The 23,016-nt window shown below is 37.2% G+C and overlaps 1 protein-coding gene across 6 annotated transcripts in view; it reads right to left on the bottom strand.

The window, feature by feature from the left end:
• Positions 1-2,772: 2,772 nt before the first annotated feature.
• Positions 2,773-23,016, bottom strand: part of HIPK3 (homeodomain interacting protein kinase 3) — a 101,690-nt gene continuing 81,446 nt past the window's right edge. For 3 of the 6 annotated variants that reach the window (XM_058446869.1, XM_032166309.2, XM_032166310.2), the window contains exons 4-17: positions 19,230-19,349; positions 17,567-17,653; positions 16,872-17,056; positions 15,284-15,443; positions 14,710-14,833; positions 9,009-9,130; positions 8,670-8,794; positions 8,410-8,571; positions 8,195-8,257; positions 7,605-7,901; positions 7,136-7,276; positions 4,583-4,818; positions 4,161-4,288; positions 2,773-3,341 (exon numbers count right to left, since the gene is read on the bottom strand). In XM_058446869.1, the coding sequence (XP_058302852.1) occupies positions 2,865-3,341; positions 4,161-4,288; positions 4,583-4,818; positions 7,136-7,276; positions 7,605-7,901; positions 8,195-8,257; positions 8,410-8,571; positions 8,670-8,794; positions 9,009-9,130; positions 14,710-14,833; positions 15,284-15,443; positions 16,872-17,056; positions 17,567-17,653; positions 19,230-19,349 (2,427 nt within the window). In that variant the 3' untranslated portion in view covers positions 2,773-2,864. The remainder of the gene's footprint in view (positions 3,342-4,160; positions 4,289-4,582; positions 4,819-7,135; positions 7,277-7,604; positions 7,902-8,194; positions 8,258-8,409; positions 8,572-8,669; positions 8,795-9,008; positions 9,131-14,709; positions 14,834-15,283; positions 15,444-16,871; positions 17,057-17,566; positions 17,654-19,229; positions 19,350-23,016) is intronic. The other 3 variants (XM_058446870.1, XM_032166311.2, XM_032166312.2) reach the window with 1 other exon arrangement.

Here is a 23,016-nt window from a genome sequence, read left to right on the forward strand (position 1 = left end):
AATCATGCAGTGTTTTATTTAAGAAAGCATTAAAACTGAAGAAAACTGGTCAAAATGGTTTTTAAAAGGTATAAATCCAGATTACTTTGTCAATATGCTAAATTAAGAATTTAGCAGAATTTTGAAATTTATTTTAAAATACATTAAAATGCCCATGATTGCAATTAAAGAGCAGTGTAGTTAACTGGGATATACCTTTATCAAACATTAATACTGTATTATGAAAATGTTGAAGTTTACCATTTATGTCAATTTAACAAGACTGCTTTAAGTCTTGGAAATTAAAGACAAAAAATACATTTCAGGGTAGTAAACATGGCCCTAAACAAAAAGAAAACTGTTGGTTTTGTACCTGTTGTGATACAATCAATCCTTTGCACTTGGTGTTTCTGAAACAATGTGTTGCCGGCATTGATTCTTTCCTAAGAAGTGAGCAGATCCTAATAATCTGCTGGAACATATAAATAAAATTAGAAGGCCGAGGAGGGCAGCAAATTTACTTAAATAGTGACTCCATAAATGTGTCATCTGTAAATAATCTTTTAAATTAATCTTAGGCTACTCCTTTTTAAACATGTATTTTTATATATATATATATTTCTATTTGTATAAAATGCATAGAATTAATTACTAAAAACACTGAAACTTGTGGGGAAAATTAAGTCCTTCATTTTCAGTGTGACTAAAAATGTACTGCTGGTTTTTACTTTATGACCTAATACTGTAATTTTTAAAATCAATTTCAGGCACATTTATTTCATTGATGATTATTAAATAAAACACTGCTTGTGTTACTGGAGTAAAGAAAACTTATCCATTATTAGCTTATTGTGAACGCTGTACTAGAGCTGTACTAGTGGTATACAATTCATTTATCAAAGAAACGCTGTAAATCCAAAACATCTAGAGTTTTACACTCAAATGCTTTGTACTGTTAATTCCAGTAAATGCTGTAAGATTATATTCCAGATTTTTAAGGAAAAAAGTTAAGTCAAGCCTGCAAGATACAGCTTTCTCAAGTGTCTACAATGCCAGTATGAAAATAAAAAATTAAGTTACACTGATACATCCAAGTTTTTTTAATATGCAGTGATGAGCACAAACATTAATAGAGATAAAATACTGATGCAAATAACACACCCCAAAATAACAAATGCAATTATTTTCCACCATTTACAATACAGTAGTTACAATGACACTCCAAACAGAAAAGCGAAGTAAAAAATCAAAACCCCAATTTCTATTCATGTAATTAGACTTATACAGAAATTAGAAGGCTAAATAACAACTAGTTAATCACCTAATTTCACAGCTATCTGAAGTGGCAATCGTTATATAGCAGCTTATCTATGATACATTCAAGATAAATGATACAATTTATTACTTGCCTGTAAGCTAAAACACAGCCTCAATTTAATACCTTTCCTTAAATTCCACCTTTACACTACAATATACTTGAGGTCTATGCAAAAAGTAGCTACCTTTATATAGGAAATGGATGATTAAGTCTTTGGTGCTGTAAAAGCAACTTCATTTAAACAGACATAACCACTACCATCACCACCACCCAAAAAAGAAAAAAACGTCGGGGAGGGGGGGAACTCAACACACTTCCTAGGAAGAAAAAAAAGCATGTAATTTCTGTCCCTGACGGAATGTATTAAATAAGCAAACATCACCAACAAGCAAAACAAGTACTGCAATGTAAAAATACTTTAAAAAAAAAAACCCTCTCACATGCATAAATCAAAAATTGCACACAAAGAACTCACATCTTTTCAAGCTTCAATAGTAAAAGTTCTGCTACTATTTATTAAATACTGCATGGTTTGCCCAAGCTAAGCTAAAACCACATCATGAATCAATGAGCATTTTGCATTTTATTATCTACCCAAAGTCATGCCTACTGTACCTCTAAACATTTTATTAAGTCCAATTATACAGCAAACACTCTCAAAATAAACTTAGATTGTATTGCAGTTTCACTTAACAGTATATAAAATGCTGTGCTGTGACAGTTATCAACTATCCATTAGATACTGAATCAATTTTTCTTAAGCACTACTAACTGCTTGCTTTTCTTGAAGCTAGATCATTCTGAAAAATCAGACAGCAGAATTCAGCTATAGCAAACATGCTGCCCTCTTAATAAGGAAAAAAACAGCTACTACCTGAAATCATACCACACAAAACCAAAAATGAACATTACGCTATCAAAAGGAAACTAAAGAGTAGGTCTGAATTTTAAGTGCTGCAGTCCTCAACATTTATATATAGGTAATAACATTAACAACCTCAAATATTTAAGGCACTATGTGTAGGAACGGTTTACAATGCAGCTGAGATTATTAGAACAACATTTAAGAGCAAAGTCTAGGCAACATTTTGCCCATGCAAAAGACACATGCAAATGTAAAGAACAATAGCTCAATTTCTTAGGTAAGTGACCCAACATTTATACACTAAGACACGGATAATACAATTCACTTGTATGCTGTAATTCTGACATATGTGCATCTGTTGCTCTAAGTCTGTACACAGAATGGCTTCCCAAATGTGGACGTGTCTTGCACTAGTTAGAAGGCAATTTATAAAAAATAGCAGGAGCAAAACTGGACTTCTGCTCCCATAAGTCACCTGTCTAGAGTTACTACATAAGAAGATAACATGACCAAAGACAAGTTATACCAAATGTGCAAAACACATCAAAAGTGAGTTTTTAAAGCTCAAAGTTGTTTAAATTGCACCCAAGTCTACATGATTCAAAAATAATTTTCTTGTGCCATGGCTAATATTTATTAAATACCATGTTTTTATTTTTAATCAAATGGTTGTATCATTGAGCTTCCCCAATATACTGTTTTTCACATATATGGATACTGGCTGAGTTTTGTTGGACTCAGTGGAAATCCAGTATATGCAGGTGATGCTGCAATGTAAGAATGTGGTGGGAAGATTGGTTTGTACTGAGTCTGATGAATGGTTGGGGACGGTAACAGACGGGGATTTAAGCCCACTGGGACTTGGTGAACTATGCCACTGGGATGGGAGATATTATAAGTTGGATGCTGTAACATAGGTCTTGAGGTACATGGAGAGGCTAACAGGTGGGCCACTGGTGCAGCACTACTGAGGGTGGCTGATGATGGGTATGGAAGTAGAGTAGGCTGTCCTCCAAGGTGTGTATTTCCAGCCAGGTGGGCATGCACTGCTGTGTGATTGGGACTTCCATGAGAAAGAGTGAATGGATTACTGGTAACACTAGTAGGAATATAAGCTTGCTGTCTTCTATGCCCAAAGTTTCCATTCCACTCTTGATGCCCAGATCCAAAGTGCTGAACCTATCCACAAAGAAAAAAAAAATGACTGAATAACATATTTTAAAAGATAAAAGGAAAGAAAGAAAGGGAAATTACAATATACCCTTTGTGATTGATAACTCATAGTGGATCTCTCAGAACTAACTTATACTAAGAATAACTAGAGGAAAATATCAATTCCATATATATTAGTATTAACATTTTAGTATTTATTACTACATATTATTATAATATAAACACCGCTATTACTGCTGCTAGTACTACCTATTACTATCCCCATCACTACTAACAGCTACCATTTGTGGAGCACTTATTATATGTAAAGCTAACATTTACATACACAGTGTTATTTACTTCTAAAACAACCCACGATATAATTACTATTCCCAATAACTGTGCTCCAAATCAGATTTGTTGAAGAGACCTGGCCAAGGTAATATATATATATAGTACATGGCAAAACCAAGATTTGAATCCCCGTCCACCTCCAGTATCTGTGATCTTTTCTTTCCCCAACTGAAACACAACTGCCAAATATAGTGTTGAATAAGATGGAAAGCATTCAGGAAGGTTAATGATGTTCTGAGATAACAGACACACTCTGTTAATATTATCTAAGAGAACGTAAGGACTTAATCTTTCTGAAGAAGGCTACAAGTTCTATGGATAATTTGCTTAACTATCCTATTGTTAAGCCAGTTACTCTTTAGCCACTTGGGATAATGAGAAGGGAAAAATTAATTAAGACTACATACAGTTTCAGAAGCTTTCTCCTGCATGTGAAAAACAACTGCTAAATTTGAATCCCAAAGACTCCTACATATCCACAAATGAACATACCTGACTGAAGTTCAAATGCTGCTGCTGGAATGCTGATGTCAATTTTTGCTGACGAGTACCCACTGCAGAAGGCTGGTTTAATCTTCCAGGGGCAGATCGTCCTTTTATTAATGGCTGGCATATAGAATCTGGTGATGAATAAAATATTAAAGAGTTTATGCTTTTTCCTTTTCAAATAAAAAATTAGCAAAGTCTTTAGATATTTTACACAATAGTGATTTGAGAGCCTTAAAATTAAATAAAATCAAAGGAGAGGTCATGGTTTCCAAGCACTGGATAATATTAGAAGATTTCCTCTGTACAATACATAAGGCAGGGTCAAGTCAAAATTCAGAGATGACTTTGGCAACTCCATTCTCAGATGTTCCTAAATTAAGACTGTATTTAAAGGACAACCAGAGAAATGGGAGGACTCAACTTACCTGTGTTTGCCATATGCTCGTCGGCATTTAAGCCATTTTCTAGTTCCACTGGTGGCACCACAACAGAACAGACAGCTGGCTTGGTTTCTGTGTCGGCAGAGGATACCAGTTCTGTGTTTTCATGAGTGTCCTCCACAAAAGTGCTCTCTGCAAATGGACTGTCATGCCCGGAAGAGTCAGATGTCGGAGAGCCATCCACCGTATCACAACCACTTTCTTGCTCTTCATCTGACATACTACAAAAAGAAAGCATTTTTCATGAGTGATATTTTTTTCCAACATTAAATCTAATGTTAAGTAATATTCAGGCTCCAGTGAACTGATGAGAACATTATTCAGTTATTTTATATATAATTATACCTTTTTCCTTGTCCAATAGCACTTTTTCATAAAATTTCTAGACCCTTAAATTAATTCTCTGTTCCAACTGCTAAACCTAATTCTGTTCCATTTCAGGAACATCATTTTGGCATTTTTTTTCTTCTTTCTCTTCCCATTTGATCCTTAGTAGCAGCTCATAAAATTCCTCTTTATAAATTCAGATAATTTCATCAAGACATGACAAAAGAGGCACTGCTCTGGATAATTTAAATGAAATGTACAAACATATATGCATGTGACTTGGATATTTCAAATTAAATTCTAACATCAGGATATGTGCCTCTCCTGGTAATTTGGGTCCTTGTACCTAACCAGTTATCTGAAAGGTATCCCCACACCTCTGAAGGCCTAGATAGAGCCCCATACTTCTCATCTCTTCCTGACACTCTTGGGCCCTGATAATCTCTCTCTCCTTGGGATTTCTACCGCATTTATTGTCTGTTTCAACCACTCATTCCATACTTACTTACGAATTTGAAGCATCTCTTTTTATACATGTTTATTTATATATCTTATATGTATATTTGTTTATACATATTTTACATGTGAATGTATAGTTATGTACATTATCAATTTTCAAACCACATTATAAGTAACTTTTAAGAAGATACATTAAAATTTCTTTATATTTTCCATAGAACTTTGGCTATAAGTATGCAATATCATATTTCCTGACTAAGGAAAAAGAGAAGACGTGTAAAATTAAAACTTAAAATTTTTCAAATGTTTGTTGCCACTAAAATAAGACTTTATTTCTTTCTTTCCTTCCCCTCCTTCCTTCCTTTCTAAGAGATAGGGTCTCACTGTGTTGCCCAGGCTATAGTGCAGTGGTGTGATCATAGCTCACTGCAGCCTCAAATTACAGGGCTCAAATAATCCTCCCGCCTCAGCCTCCTGAGTAGCTAGCACTACAAGCATGTGCCACCACATCCAGCTTTTTTTTTTTTTTTTAATTTTTGGTAGAGGCGGGGTCTCACTATGTTGTCCAGGCTGGTCTCCAACTCTTAGCCTCAAGTGATCCTCCTGCCTTGGCCTCCCAAAGTGCTGGGATTACAAGTGTTGGCCACTGTGCCTAGACTGTGGCTTATCTCTTAATGCGTTAGTAAACCATTCTGCTTAGGACAAGCTTACTATTTTAGCAGTGGTACATGTCGCTGGCCAAAGGACGGGTAAGCCAGGTTAATATGGATAAAACCATGCAAATCAGTCACCAATGGGAGAAAAAAAATCATAGTGGATGCCCTGTGGACAGTGGGCCAGTGAGTACTTCATTATGCAAAACATTCCTTTTTAATTTTGCTAAAGTATATGTTTTTATTCTAAATTTAAGTTACAATAGTAGTCTGCGGGGCTGAAATTAAGAATGTGGCTTTTTTACCCTTTCAAAAATAGATTATTTGGCCAGATGGGGTGGCTCACGCCTGTAATCCTAGCATTTTGGGAGGCTGAGGCAGGCGGATCACCTAAGGTAAGGAGTTCAAGACCAGCCTGGCCTGGTGAAACCACATCTCTACTAAAAATACAAAAAATTAGCCAGGTGTGGTGGCAGGTTCCTGTAGTCCCAGCTACATGGGAGGCTGAGGCAGGAGAATCACTTGAACCTGGGGAGGCAGAGGCTGCAGTGAGCCGAGATCGCACCATTGCACCCCAGCCTGGGTGACAGAGCCACACTTCATCTCCTCCCACCTGCTCCCCAGCAAAAAAACATTATTTAGTTGGGTATGGTGGTTCACGCCTGTAATCCCAGCACTTTGAGAGGCCAAGGTGGGAGCACTGGTTGAGCCCAGGAATTCAAGACCAGCCTGTGCAACAGGGCAAGATCCCATCTCTACAAAAAAACTTAAAAATTAGCCGGGCATCGCTGCGCGCACCTGTGGTCCCAGCTACTCAAGAGGCTAAGGCAAAAGGATTGCTTGAGCCTGGGAGGCAGAGGTTGCTGTGAGCCGAGATCATGCTACTGCATTCCAGCCTGGGCAACGAAGCAAGACCCTGTCTCAAAAACAAACAAACAAACCTGTGTTTATAAAAACTGATCTAGGTCAAAAATTGTGATCAAGATAGAAGTCACTGTGGTAAATTGGCAGGTACTTATTAATTTAAACAACAGAAAGAAATCGTAGGCTTTTTAGTAGACTTACTATTTATTACACACTACTATTGAGATTCTTTTACCTATTCCGTCTCTTGCAGGGGGATGGGCTGGACTGCCCTGAGGAGCTGGTACTCAGAGTACTATCAGGACTACTTAATGAACACATCCGATCAATATTCAAAGTGCTCTGGCAAGCTTCACAATCTAGACTACCTTTACATCTAGTGGAAGAGAAAAGGGGAAAACACGAGTCAAATGCAAGAAGATACTCTCCAAATAGCCAAAATTTATATTCTTTAATTAAGGATATGAAACTGTTAAGAATGACCTACATGGACAGAAAGTTAAAGCTTACAAATACAGGGAAAATGCTATAATAATCATGCTAAATACTATTTAGAAAGTTCCCTGTCTAGAACTGGGTTATCTAATTTAAAGGTTTTACTCCAAAGGACATTGACAAACAAGGAATAAGTCACAGAAAGTTGTTTTTCGGCACACCAAAGGATGCCATCTATATCCTTTGAGGATGCAGCGTTTGGCACTTACTCTCTGAGTGAATGTCTCTGCGAAGTCTCTTCCTCATCAGTGTCACTGCTGATAGTGATGACACTCACTGCAGGACTCGGGGAGTCGGCAATAATGATGGTTTGCCGCTGTTTGTCTGAAACTGATGAATCAGAGTCCTGTCTGATAGATGTTTCACAGCAATTTCTTGCCTCTCCTTCTGAGTTCTGATTGTCTTGTGTTTCTATACAACTTACTTCCTCGACATCTTTCCCATTAATTATCTTTGGAGAAATAAATGCTGAATGTGGGATATTGGTATTCTGTAATGAATTACTCCTGCAACCAAAGGAATAATTTATAATTTCTATAATCAAAATATGTATAATCAATTGTCTAAGGTATCTTGTTAAACCAAAAAATGAGAACCTTCACTTGTTTGAGTTCATGAATATAACACACTAACAGATCTTGAGTTTTTGTGAAATATAAAATAGCTCTAGAAATATCCATGTAGACTGCATTTACATAAATTTAAATAGTCACTTTTTGGTAAATGTGCTATCTGAATGTCCACAATTGCTACATTACAGGTGGATAATAAATCAAAAGGGCAATAAAGACAATCTTACCAACTGAAAGCATTTATTTCCTCTCTTCCTGGCTCCCATTCCATTAGTTTTACCAAAATACCTCTGAGAAATTGAGAAGGGAGCTGGCTCAGTGTTTGTAATAAAGCTATAAAAGAGGTCATTTTGAATACAACAGAGTGACCCTTTAGTGTACATGCAAAATTCATTTTAAAGATTCTCAAAGTACAGAAGAAAGCTAAAGCACCAATACCAACCTGTTCTGGCACTGTTTATTTTTCTTCGTAGTGGCAGGCTGAGGCCAGACAACATGTGCAATCCCCACACTAACTGGCTGAGGGGCAGATAAAGTTATCTGATTGGTCAGAAGAGGCTGTGGCATCACTGAGTTATAATGATTGCTGCATGAAATCATCTTCCTAGGGAGAAGTTCAGAACAATGTTTTTAATCAAGATCTTGCTTTAATCAAGATCTAGTCTGCAAATTATTCACAAAGTACTTTTGTTTTCAGCTTACCCCCAGTCTCCAAGCCTGTGGGAACCAGCCACACTCTCAGAAGTTAGTGTAGTAGTAGCAGGAGCCAGGGGTGTCACCTGTTGCCAGGCAGGCACCAGCATCTGCTGTGTTCTACCAGACCACGTCTGCTTGCAGCAAAGGAAAACAATAGAAAATAACAAGTTATAAGTAATTCAACTTTACCATATCTTAAACTCAAAACTATCTAAAAGTAACAGCTAACAATTATAAACATTAAAGTCCATAACCTACAAAATGGATTAAATCCCTATCCAGGTCATTTTCATTATTTCCCAACAGCACAAGCCGATATATGGCAAAGAATGAATTATTACCAACCTGAGAAAGAACTCCTGGTCGGATCTGCAGTGGCTGCACAGCTGGGGCCTGAGTTACAAGTGGAACTGTATTATCTACCCTTATTGAATAACTAGTGGGTTTACCATGTGTTGCAGGAATACCTGTGAAACAGAATAGTTATCAAATAAAAGAAAAAATCTTCCTCTTATTTAACTTATACAATTATTTTAAATGTCAAGAATTGCTTAGATTCTGACAGATTTTTTTTTTTTTTTTTTTTGAGACAGGGCCTCGCTGTGTTGCCCAGACTGGAGCACAGTGGCATGATCCATACTGTGGCCTCAACCTCCTGGACTCAAGAGGATCCTCCCACCTCAACCTCTTGAGTAGCTAGGACCACAGGCATATACCCTGCCCAGCTAATCTCTTTAATTTTTGGTAGAGACAGGGTCTATGTTGCCCGGGCTGGTCTTGCACTCCTGGGCTCAAGAGATCCTCCTACCTCGGCCTCCCAAATTTCTGGTGTCACAGGCATGGGCCACCACACCCAGCCTTGATTGTAGAGTTATAATACCATCCTCCGCATAAAATTTTCGTAACACTAACAGAGCAATCTAGTAGGAAAATGAGGTACTTCTTGTCTACTTTGTGATATACATCATTCCAAAAATTATTATAAAGCTCCCCTTTCTGTTTCAAAATGCATACTACAAAGTTGAACGATTTAATTTTCTTGAAACTTCTCGTCTCCAAAGTTTGCTACTGAAGCTTTGTTTTCCTTTTTAAATAGTTCAGTCACCATGATAAAGAACATGGAAAGAAGAATCTGGCTTAGTATGCTGACAACCTAGCTGGTTAAGGTTCTTCTTTTCATACAAACTTTTAGCTATGCTTAGTATCTTCTTCTTATGCTCTTGTCACCAAAACAGAAATACATCACAACTTCGTAATTTAATGGACATAACGGTTCACATAACGGATGAAAATTCAGGGATAGCACACTCATTTCAACCTCCAAAGGAAAGGCAAAACTAACCTATTTACCAATTTGATGATAAAACTAAGGTTTCCCCAATGTGGCTTAATTGACTAGTATTCTTAGCAGAGAGCTGCTGGAACTCCAGAACAAACATGTTACCATTTTGCTTGCCCACTAGGAAAATTAGAAAGCAGGATTACCAGACATGTTAATTCTGTTAATGTTACTATAATGTTAATATAGCTCTTTGATTCACTGCAAAGCACCTTGCAAATATTAAGTCTTATAATATTGAACCCTGAGAGAGCAAAGTAGTATCACATTCCAACTTAAAGTTTTGACAAGATTTTAGGGACATCCCCAAAGATCAGAAAGTACATTAATGAAAATAATTTCAGCACTTCATAATTCCAGTTTATTGTAGCAGTTACTTTCAACATGGGCTTGCAAATTATTTAAATATAATATAATCAATTTGGGGATAAATGTGATGAGTGTTTCTCTTCAGGCATAAGAGAAAAATACTACAATTGTTTTCTTTCTCTGTTGTAAAACAACCTCAAATTTTCTATTTCACAGATGTAAGTGTTAATCCTAAACAGAATGTCCATTTCAGCCTGTTTATTTTCTTCACTGAGACTGTTATCTTACTACCAGGGTATTCTACTCTCTGTGCTCCACCTAAAGAGCCAGGTATGAGTCAAGTTTAATAAAAATCTTCTTACTCCTGCTAAAAAGCCTGTCTTGATCATCCAATTCTCCAAGACATGGAATATAAGCACACCCAGGCAGTGTAGATATATTGCAATATATAGACAATCTCTTCAAGAAAAAAAAAAATCTTCACTTTGACAAGGATGAACAGAGACAGCAAATTTCCAAATCTGAACAAAAATCTCACTGCCTGTAAATTCTCTCCACAAGCAATGCCTTAAGATGAGAAGAATTCTCCTATATACTCTCTCCACAGGAGATCTAATTTTTGATCAGATTCAACAGTGGGATAAGATCTTAATTTTTATATAGTTAGTTATTAGGTTAGCTGAAACTTTGATTATATTTGCTTTAATACTTGGAGAACAAGGCATAAAAAGCTTATGAATATTATTTTAGTATAACAAGAGAATTTTGCTGGAATATATTTTACTCTAATATAGTAGTTGTCATCTAGAGGGGATGAATACCTAACTATTCAGGTCACTAAATAACTTTAAAAGCTTGTTTAATATATAAAACACTCAGATATGTTAAATGAAAGCTTAGCTGATTTTTAAAAATAAACTTACTTTTTAAAATAAGCACAGTCTTATGGATATAGTATTTATATACCTATACCTACATATTATAATATCTAAAATATATTAAATGCATTACCTAAACATGATAGCTCCAAAGTAAAACTTTTAAGTCAAAGGGATAAAGTTTATTTTAAAATACAAACCACAATGGTACCATAATTACTATCCCCAATAGCTGCCCAATAATTATTTTTAAATGTTTCTTGTAAATGGATTGGCACATTTTGAAGAGAAAGGGTAAATGAAGGGGAGGGGCAAGAGGCCCAATGCTGAAATTTTCCACATTACAATTTCTACATAACATCTACCCGTTAGATATTAAGACTGATTAGAGGGAGTGCTTTCATTGCTAAGGCAGACACTCTACTAAGATGAGAAACAACATATTTACAGAGCCTGCCTGGCCTGTTGCTGCAACTGCACCTGTTATAAAAGCTAAAATATATTGTGCTTCTTCTCACTAGTAATTCTAATTCAAAAGTGCTGTTCATGACATTTAGTGGGTTAATGAGTCTGTGATAGTAATTCTTTTCTTTCGATTATCCCATATTATAAACCACTGATCTAGTTGTTACTTTATGTACAGAAAGGTTTCTAACTTTTCATCAATTATAAGCCATATAAAAAGATAGAAGATTTTTCTAACCTCATTGAAATGTTTTAAGAATTATGCTCAACGCTGTTTAGAAACGTGTCTCAGAAGTCTCTTTAAGTTTTTGCCATAGAAGCTAGGCTCTGAAAAAAAACCTGCTATTCCAAATCTTCGTGAAATATACCACAGTATAAGTGGTGACTCTCAAACTGATTTTGGTACATGGGAGGGATTACTAGAACCAAAGAACCTATTTGTTAGTATAGATTATAAATTTAAGTGAAAATGCATTTGTCAAGATAACACAAGTGGTAACTGATTAAAAACAATTTTAAAAAGCAATCTTGCATGCTGAAGTATTTAGAAGTAGTGTCATAAAATCTACCATTTAATTTCAAATAGTACATGTATGTGCACTGTAGGTAGGTAGGTAGACTGATAATGCAAATATGGTAAAATAGTAACACCTGTTGAATCTAGGGTAGAAAACATATTATTCTTTCAATTTTTCTATATGTTTGAAATTCCTATAATAAATACTTGGGGGGGGGAAAAACTGAAAAACACAACAGCATTATATTGTTAGCCTCTATTATTCCTACCACTACAATGATGTGGACATTTTTATTACCAGAAAGTAATAAAAATGTCACTGTTACAGATACTCACAGACCAACACTGTGGCCACTGGGCCACAATTTCACCTTCAGAATCAACCATCTAAGTTGCCCTTTCATTATACTTTCTGTGATACAAATCCTTCTCCCAATGATACATTACTTGAAAATCCAATATATAAACACAATGTAAATAAAGCTACCCTGATAGAACAACAGTAACTAAAGATCTGACCTGTTTTCACATCTCTTATTACCAGCAAATCAAGTCAACAAACATATTCTTGATTCTTTATTTGGTACTGTGGTAAATATTAAAATAAAAAAAGTTTTAGAGTTGCTTGAATGCTTAAAATTAAAAAATCAGAGGCTGGGTGCATCAGCTAATGACTGTAATCCCAGCACTATGAGAGGCTGAGGCAGGCAGATCACTTGAGGTCAGGAGTTCAAGACCAGCCTGGCCAACATGTTGAAACCCTGTACATACTAAAAATACAAAAATTAGCCAGGCTTGGTGGTGCATACCTGTAATCCCAGCTACTTGGGAGGCTGAGGCATGAGAATCACCTGAACTCAGGAGGTGGATGTGCAGTGAGCCAAGATCATGCTACCACACTCCAGCCTGGGCAACAGGGCAAGACACTGTCTCAAAAAAGGGGACACACACACACACACACACACACACACACACACACACACACACTCAAATAATCCTTCAGAATCAAAATATATTAGAGTTAGAAATGGCCAATATATTATCTATTCAGGCTATTTCCTTTTACTAAGGCTGAAATAAGTAAACAGGCTACTCTACAATGATACAGCAAACAGGAGAAACAGAATTAGATTCCAGGTGTCCTGACTTAGCACCAACTGTTTTCATTTACTCTGTACAGTATCACCACTAAGTTGGACATGTTGGTTTAGGGCCCCATCTGTAATTGACCTCTTGCATTAACTAGATGTTAAAGCTTAGCAAGGACAAAATCCCAGGAAAGGACTTAGGAAGTAGGGTTTTAGTCCAGTTATTCCAGTAGTGAGGTTTGCTGCTATGATTCTCTAGGAACCACTAAGAGATTTCCTAGTTTAAGAATGTATAGCCAGCCAGGCATGGTGGCTCACGCCTGTAATCCCAGCACTCTGGGAGGCCGAGGCAGGTGGATCACCTGAGGTCAGGAGTTCAAGACCAATACGGAAAAACCCCGTCTCTACTAAAAATACAAAATTAGCCAGGCGTGGTGGCGCGTGCCTGTAATCCCAGCTTCCCAGCTACTCAGGAGGCTGAGGCAGAATTGCTTGAACCCGGGAGGCGGAAGTTGCAGGTTGCAGTGAGCTGAGATCGCGCCACTGCACTTCTGCCTGGGCAACAAGAGCGAAACTCCATCTCAAAAAAAAAAAAAAAGAATGTATAGCCTTTTCAAAGGTATTCTGTCACACATTCCGCTTGAGGATTTAATTGGCTATTTTTATTTAATGAAGGGACATTAATTTAATTGATATCAATCCATTATTTATTACCTAAGCTATCAATAAAGACTATAATATTTTGGGACAAAACTCTTTTGACCAAAATTTTAAATAACTGAGCTCTCAGTCACTTTCATGTTTAGTATTGGTAGATAAATGTTTAAAACAGTGATACCCAGTATAGGCCAACCTGTAGCTTCCCAAGTTCATTCATTCCTATTAAGGTATTTTATCATGCTAGGCTCTACAGGAAATACAACTGTCATATGACCCATTTTGTTAGTGATACCTATAATGGAGTTCCAGTCAAGAAATGAGTGTCACTGGTCTAAAGGCTTATTGAACAGCTTAATTTTTTTTTTTTTTTTTTTTTTTTTGAGACAGAGTCTCACTCTCGCCCAGGCTAGAGCGCAGTGGCACAATCTCGGCCCTCTGCAACCTCCACTTTCCAGCTTCAATCTCCACTTCCCAGCTTCAGCCTCCCGAGTAGCTGGGACTACAGGCACCCACCACCCCAGCTAATTTTTTGTGTTTTTAGGAAAGCTGGGGTTTCACCATGTTGGCCAGGCTGGTCTCAAACTCCTGGCCTCAAGTGATCCGCCTGCCTCAGCCTCCCAAAGTGCTAGGATTACAGGCGTGAAACACCGCACTTGGCCTGAACAGCTTAAATTCAAATGTAGCACTAAATGCAGCAAAAATTATACAATATATTTAATGAACAGATTCCTAAACTTATTTTAAAATAAAGCATGCCTAGATTCAAAGCAAAATTTAAATAAAAGAATACCTTGAATCGCTGGGGGACAGATAATCAATGTCTGCTGAAAAGCATCACCACAACCAAACTGAGCAGTTCCTGCCTGCAGAGGTATTCCATGGTGTACAACTGAATGAGCAGATGTGGTCAATGCCTGAAACAACCAGCACATTATACAGAGCACATTATACAGAGCAGTCTTCTAAATGAAATACACATGCTGTATAAATAGAACTCAAACACATTTCTTAAGATCATAATTCTACTATTAAAATGTGTCCAGAAAATGAGAACAAAAACAAGCTGCCGAAATTAAAATTTAAAAACTGATTCTACTGACCTCTACTTTTGGTAGAGTTGTGGCATAGAAGGGTAGGTGGAAGATATTGAGAGAATGAAGAGAAGAATGGAAAAAAATGAATTTGAGTAGATATGTTCCAATTATTACCTTGAAATTTTAAGAGATTTGGTAAAAACAGGTATAGTAAGACCTCACCAACTCTGTACATTCTAACAACTGACACCAAACTTCTGTATATATCAAAAGTAAAATGAGCAATCATTAAAAAAAGACCCTAGGTTATTAATTACTACACATTCTTACCTGACTTCTTAATGTTCCAATTTTAGTAAAATTTGCAGTCAGTGTGGCGGTACTGCTTGAAGCAACTGGTCTTAAAAGTGAAGTTTTGTTGTGATTATTTGTGTCACATGAATTTAGGTGGGACTTACAAATATCCATAATATGAAAACAGGACTTTACGCTGTAAAAGAAAAAGTGAAGGATTACAGTATTATTTTAAATGCTTAGTTTTAAATTGAGGTACATTGACAAAATAAAAAAATTATTCCTAAAAGAAAAAAATCCTATGATTTGCACTTAATTTGCTTCTTTCTGATAATATTTCTAACAGGAAATCTTACCAGAAAAGATTAAGTTTCAGAGCAAGTAGAAGTATATATTCTGCAATATTTTTCTTAAAACAGTAAAACCACAGTAAGCATTTTTTGGTTGGCATGCAATAATTTTATGATCCCCTACACGAAAAACTTTTTCCGAAATTTCTAGATCTCCACACCACTAAATTAACAGTACCAAAGAGTTGCTATCATGTTACTTTCAAAGTGACTGTACATGAAAAACATTAGGACATTTTAAGTGTTTGAGGGGAAAATGTAACTGGGCTGTAGAAAAATGTAAATTTTAAGAACAATTCACAATGATAAATATTGGATTCATTCCTATGCCTTCTTCATTTTGTCTTTTTAAATACTGAAGGAAGCTGTTTTAAGTCACTTAAATTTACCCCCTTCATCTCCCAAAATATGTCTGAGTTTCAAAGAATTTGTAAGATTTGGCCAGGTGCAGTGGCTCACAACTGTAGTCCCAGCACTTTGGGAGGCCAAGGTGGGTGGATCACTTGAGCCCAGGAGTTCGAGACCAACCTGGGCGACATGGTGAAACCCCATCTCTACAAAAAATTAGCCAGGCATGGTGGCGTATGCCTGTAGTCCCAGCTACTCAGGAGGCTGAGGTGGTGGGAGGAGCACTTGAGCCTGTGAGGTGGAGGTTGTAGTGAGCAAAGATTGTGCCACTGCACTCCAGCCTGGGCAACTGACAGAGCAAGACCCTGTCTCCAAAACAAACAAACAAAACACAAAGAATTTGTAATATTTAAGGCCTTTAGAATTTTAGTATATATTCTTCCCTACTGACCTATGATCTACTGACCATGAAAAACCTCCTTTTCTTCACAATGCAGGAGAAAAAGAGGAAAAAGGAAAGCAAAAGTTGTGGGGAAAAAAAATGTAAAATGGAAGTTGTACGACTCAAAATATCATAGAACCTACGGTCTAGGAAAACTGAAATGTGACTTGAAAGAGAAAACTGTTAGCATTTCCTTTTATATATGCCTGGTTATTAAGGTAAGAAAGTCATGTTTAATAAAAACAAAACCACTCAGTCTTATTTTTAGTATTGCATTTTGGAGAAGGAACACTGGACTGCAATTCAGACTTGGGTTCTAGTTCCCTGACACTTACTGGTGTACGTGAACTTGGTCAAGTTAGCTTAGCCTCTTTTGACTCAGGTTACTTGTATTTAATGAAGAAAAGTAATTTCTCTGATGCAGTCATTTTCTATAGACTAATTTTTTTTTAGAACCACTTTAAAAGATCTTAAAGTAACATACTGGTTGCTATGAGGGAAATCTAGAAGATGTTTCATATTAACAAAAGGATGGTTCAGGGTCTCAGCTGGAGTAATTCTTAAATCTGCATCAATCAGCAACATTTTCTTCAACAGACTAACAAATTCTCTTCTGTCAGCTTTCTCAGCCAAAAGATCACTTCCTTCCAAATCCATCACTGTGTTCACCTAAGAAATCAAAATTTCAAGCCATCAAGTAAAAATAAGTCACAGAGAGTACTGTAAATTCCACAGTTAAAAAATAAAACAAAAATCACAACACAGGAGCGGAGAGGGAACTACAATTATCTTAAAACAGAGAAGAACAATTAATATTAACAAATCCTGAAAATGTGTTGAGGTACCAAATAGGATTCAAAGCATAAAAGAAGATTTTAAAAATTAAACAAATATCCATTTCTAATGAAATATAGGGAAAAGAAATCTGTTGGCTAGGATTTTTCCTTTCAAAGCAAATACTTTTTTACTAAAGAACGAACAGGTAAATTAAAATTTTGATAACGACAAATGCAATTTAGCTCCTGAAAGGCTGAAAATAGAATCAGTTTCATCTGAAAAACTTAAAAACAGCATGGACTCTGTAGCCATTTAAAAACTGAGTAACATGTTTTGGGCTCCTTGGCATTCAAGTCTACCATCTAAGCATATAAGATTAACAAATGTGGCTATGGTACTCACATGCGCTATATCATCCAGACTGTTGAAAATGTATTTTCTGGCTTCTTTAGACTTCATTCCTGTCTCTGCCTCATGCTCTTCCAATGTCTTATTGCATACATTAAAGGGAAAAAAGAACACATTATTACCCACAATATGCAAATTTCTTTAATCCTGGCACATTTAGTCTAATATATTAAATATTCTAAGGCAAATAGTAATTTCATAAGAGAAACTATCAAAAATGTATTTTTTAAAGTATATGCAAAAAAAAATGAGAAGTGCTTGGTTCAGGCCAAGAAAAATATTGCAAATGTAACAAACCCCATAAAGAAAATAACTAGGCCGGGCACGGTGGCTCACGCTTGTAATCCCAGCACTTTGGGAGGCCGAGGCGGGTGGATCATGAGGTCAAGAAATCAAGACCATCCTTGGTCAACATGGTGAAACCCCATCTCTACTAAAAATACAAAATTAGCTGGATGTGGTGGCATGTGCCTGTAGTCCCAGCTACTTGGGAGGCTGAGGCAGAAGAATCACTTGAACCCAGGAGGCGGAGGTTGCAGTGAGCCGAGATTGTGCCACTGCACTCCAGCCTTGCAACAGAGTGAGACTCTGTCTCAAAAAATACAATAATAATAATAATAACTGTTTATGAAGTTAATTATTGAGGATTTACTGATTCCCCCAAAGATCCTAGCACACTTGGGATATGTAGTAAGAGGTTAGATTCATTCTCTGTCCTATAAAGTGTAATAATGTAGAACTGAGAAGATAAACACACAACACAAATGTTGTTATACACATAAAAGTTTTTTTTAATTTAAGATGAATTAATAATTATGTTGTTGAATTAAAGAGTAAGTGAAGTTATTCTAAGAGGGCTTTCTTCTTAAAGAAGGAAGGGGGCTGGGCACAGTGGCTCACACCTGTAATCCCAGCACTTTGGGAGGCCGAAGCAGGCGGATCACAAGGTCAGGAGTTCAAGACCAGCCTGGCCAACATGGTGAAATCCTGTCTCTACTAAAAATACAAAAATTAGCCAGGCATGGTGGCAAGCACCTGTAATCCCAGCTACTTGGGAGGCTAAGGCAGGAAAATCACATGAACCTGGGAGGTGGAGGTTGCAGTGAGCCGAGATCGCACCACTGCGCTACAGCCTGGGCAAGAGAGCAAGACTTCGTCTCAAAAAAAAAAAAGAGAAAGAGAGAGAGAAGGACGGGGCCAGGCATGGTGGATCACGCCTGTAATCCCAGCACGTTTGGGAGGCAGAGGTGCGTGGTTCTCTTGAGGTCAGGAGTTCAAGACCAGCCTGGCCAAAATGGCAAAATCCTGCCTCTACCAAAAATACAAAAATCAGCCGGGCATGGTGGTGCGAGCCTGTAGTCCCAGCTACTTGGGAGGCTGAGGCAGGCGAATCGCTTGAACCCAGGAGGCGGAGGTTGCAGTGAGCCAAGGTGGCACCACTGCACTCCAGCCTGGGCGAGAGAGAGAAACTCCATCTCAAAAAATAAAAACTAAAAAAATTGAAAAAAATAAAATAAAATAAAGGGCGGCCAAAAATGAAAATTCAAAAAAAGGAAGAAATGCAGTAAAATGTAAATAGACATGGAAGGTATTATCCATGCATATGAGGCATCTTAGAAAACTAGTCTTCTAAATATTCTATCTTTTAATGAATTACCTTTAATCTCCAACCAGAATGAGACATATCTGTTTCTTTGCAAAAAAATCTTGTGGACTTAGTACCCACATTTAACAACTGTTCTCCTGGCAAACCTTGAGTCTGAGAAATGTATCGAATCTGAAAAATAATTTACAGAACAGAATAGTTTATTCTTTCATGTGACAGAACACTTAAGTCAGACACTAGGCTATATGTTAGGTCAGGTATGAAAATACATAGTCTATGCCCTCAAGAAATGCACTGTCTAGTGGAGAACATATATGGAAAAAATTATAATACAGAACTATAAGTATCATAATAAATGCATGCTTGATAGAAAAGGCATACCTAAAGTAATTGTGGTCAGGTAAAGTTCTAGAAGAGGTGGTCCTCAAGTTTGGTGTTAAAGGACAAATAGGAGTTTGCACTGGAAGGGTGGGGGGAAAAACTATGCTAAGGTTATATAGCATGTGTAAATATGGAAAATCAAGAGAGAATGCCCTCACATTCAAAGACTGGAAGTACAGAGGGTCAATAACAGAGAATGGTAAGAGATGAAATTGAACTAGCAGGTAAAGGGCTTTATCAGCAAATTAAGAAATTTGGATTATATGCCAGGAGGTAAAAATGGGAAACCACTAGAAAAATTTCAGCAAGAAATTGACAGCTTACATTTTAAAGAAATGTCTGACAATGGGTGAGGGGATAAGGCCAGAGAAGAGATGAAGAGAGTCTGAACTGAGAGACTGAATGGGAAGAGAGGAAGGAATGGATTCAAAAGAGATTTAGATTGATAAACAATGGGTGAATTACTATGGTGGGAGTTTGGAGGGAACACTTTTTTGAGACACTGATATATACACAGCTGTGTCTCTAGGGGAAGAGGCATGGTAGTTGATGGGGTCTCCCAAGGGTGATACTAAAAAACTCCAGCTTCAGGGCTTCTGAACTTAATATTTCTGTTTGAAACATTCTTTCCCCAGATATCTGTATGGCTCTCTTGCTTCCTTCAGCTCTTGGTTCAAATGTTGCCTTATTGACCAGGCCTTCCATGACCCATCAATAAATAACAGCAACCTCTGCCCTTCTCAGTACCTCACCCACCATCCTCCTGGCTATATTTTTCTCCACTGTGCTTTTCATTACCTAATATTCTATACATTTACTTTCCATTTTCTTACCTCTCCATGAGACTCTAAGTTCCATGAACGGAAGGACTTTTTTGTTTACTTACATACCCCCAGAGCCCATGAAAGTGCCTGGTACACAGTAGGCCCTGAAATATTGATTCTCCCACTTATGAGTGGGAAACATGGGGGATAAACAGGGGCTCAGAAAAGAGAGAGATCTCTGGGGGCTAAAATTGCTTTTCCATCCTTCCTTCTTACTAAAACTTGACTCCCCTAACCTGTATTTGAGAATAAATGCAAATATTTCTTTTTAACCTCAAAGACTCTGCTCCATCAGTTAGTCCATCCTCTTCTGCATCTATTTCTTCCTCCCTCTGAGCTCTCTCCCCACCAAATACAAAAATGTTCAATATCTTCTATCCTAAAAAAAAAAAAAGTAAACCTCCCTTAACTACTTAACTCTCTCGTCTCACCCTTAAAATAGTACCCTATATTATTTCACTTCCCATTCACAGCTCAACACACTGCAATCTGAATTTTAGTCTCATCACCCTCATGATATGGTATTAAGATAAGTAATGGCCTGTTAGTGACAGACATGTTTAATAATCACATATAAATCCTTATTTTACTTTGATACTAATGGCTACTACCATTTTACATAAAAACTGCTCATTCAATTTCCATGACGCCATGCTTTTCTGGGTCTCTTCTACTTCCTGACAGTCTTTAACTGTGTTCCTCTGTTTGTTCTTTATATGACACTGCTTTCCAGAGTCTTGTCTTTCTTTTTTCCCTCTACAAGTCCTAAGTGCCCACAATTTTATCTCTAAATCTGCGCCTCAATCTTTGGCTCTAGCTCTGGAGCTCCAGACCCAACTGCTTATTGAAACTTTCAACCTGGCTGGACTCTAGTACCTCCAACTGAATATATCCTAAACTGATTTGCCCCCAGATCTGCTAATCCTAATGTATTTTCCTCCTATGGTTAATAGCAACACCATCCACTCAAATCAGAAACCTGAAATTGATGCCCTGTACCTCTTCCTCATCATGCTCCCCCAACATCCAAAAGCCTAACAATTTTACTTCATTAACATTTTTCACAACTGTCCCCTCCTCTCCATCTCTACCTCAGATTCTCTTCAATTCTGAGTTAAACAATTTCACAAGCCTCCTGATTATTCTACCTGCCTCCAGTCTCTCCTAATGTCCTTACCCGCTCACCCCCAATTCATTATTCACACTACTGCCAAACATTCTGGCAAAATGTGCATCTGTTAGTCACTTGTGTAAAATTACTTAATAACCCTTTACCGCCTAGAGCAAGCTTGTCCAACCAGCAGCCCCAGCCCAGGGGCTGCATGAGGTCCAATACAAATTTGTAAACTTTCTTAAAACATTATGAGATTTTTTTGTGATTTTTTTTTAAGCTCATCAGCTATCATTAATTTTAGTGTATTTTATGTGTGGCCCAAGACAATTTTTCTTCTTCCAGTGTGGCCCAGGGAAGCCAAAAGGCTGGACACCCCTTACCTAGAGTATCAATTCCAGACCTCTAACCCTAGCAAACAGGCCCTCCAACTATACATATTCCCTGCCCTTTTATATTCTCCTGGTACTTCAGCACCAACTGGCACCATGTCGAACCACATGGGCCAGTCTCTCTTTCCTATATTGTTCTCGAACTTCTACTTATCCAACATACATATTCCCCCTTTCACCAAATCCACAAGAAAAGCTTTTACTATTCCTTCTTCAAGACTCAGCTCAAGAATCCTCTCCTCTATAAAGCCATCCCTGACGATGCCAAGCAGAGGTAATTACTCTACTCTGTGCTATCATCACGCCTAGAACATGCATTTATAATTATTATAACTATATTACAATTTTTTACATGTCTGTTTTCCCTACTAGATTATGTGCCTTCCAAAAACAGTCTGTTTTATCCATATTTGTATCCCCGATTTTATATAAAATGACAACGAAAACTTCCACATTACAAACTGGCTTCATTTCGTTAAAGTGCTGCTCTTTCTCCCCACCTCCCACCCACTAAGTAGCTAAATTCCTTATTTTAAGGAAACAGAAAAATGGAAGGAAAAAGTACTAAGAGTTTGGTGCCTGGATGCTGCATCAGACAGAAAAGCCATCAACAATTCAATTTCAACAAACAGAGCATCTATTATTTGCTAGATGCTAAAGACATGTAGATAAATAAAATACGGTGCCAATCTTCAAAAGCACAATTCAGTAGAACAGAAAAATATTTAAGCATATAATCTGCAATTAAGCTAGTAAGCCATTGTGAAGAAGAAAACAAAGTGCTAAAAAAGCAAAGAGAACAGAGCAATTAATGTACCTCAGGAGTTGACATGGCTCTGTAAAACAAAACAAAACAAAACAAACAAACAAACAAAAAAGTGGCCAGTGAAAACCTGAGTTTATTACTTGTCATACTGCCCGCCCAGTCTTTTGAAGAGAAAAATGTTCCATCTAGAACCCCTAATATATAAATGTTTGCCTTCCTCCATCTCCAGTGGATGAAGAATGGGAATCTGACACATAATTCTAAACTGGCCTCATGAACTCAACTAGAAAAAAACTAAGTCAATCAGATTAACTATGTCAGAAATGTGAACTAAGAAATACCAATGACTCTCGGGGGATGAGCT

Source organism: Hylobates moloch, unplaced genomic scaffold (assembly GCF_009828535.3).
Source record: "Hylobates moloch isolate HMO894 unplaced genomic scaffold, HMol_V3 SCAFFOLD_11, whole genome shotgun sequence".
Classification (NCBI taxonomy): Eukaryota; Metazoa; Chordata; class Mammalia; order Primates; family Hylobatidae; genus Hylobates; species Hylobates moloch.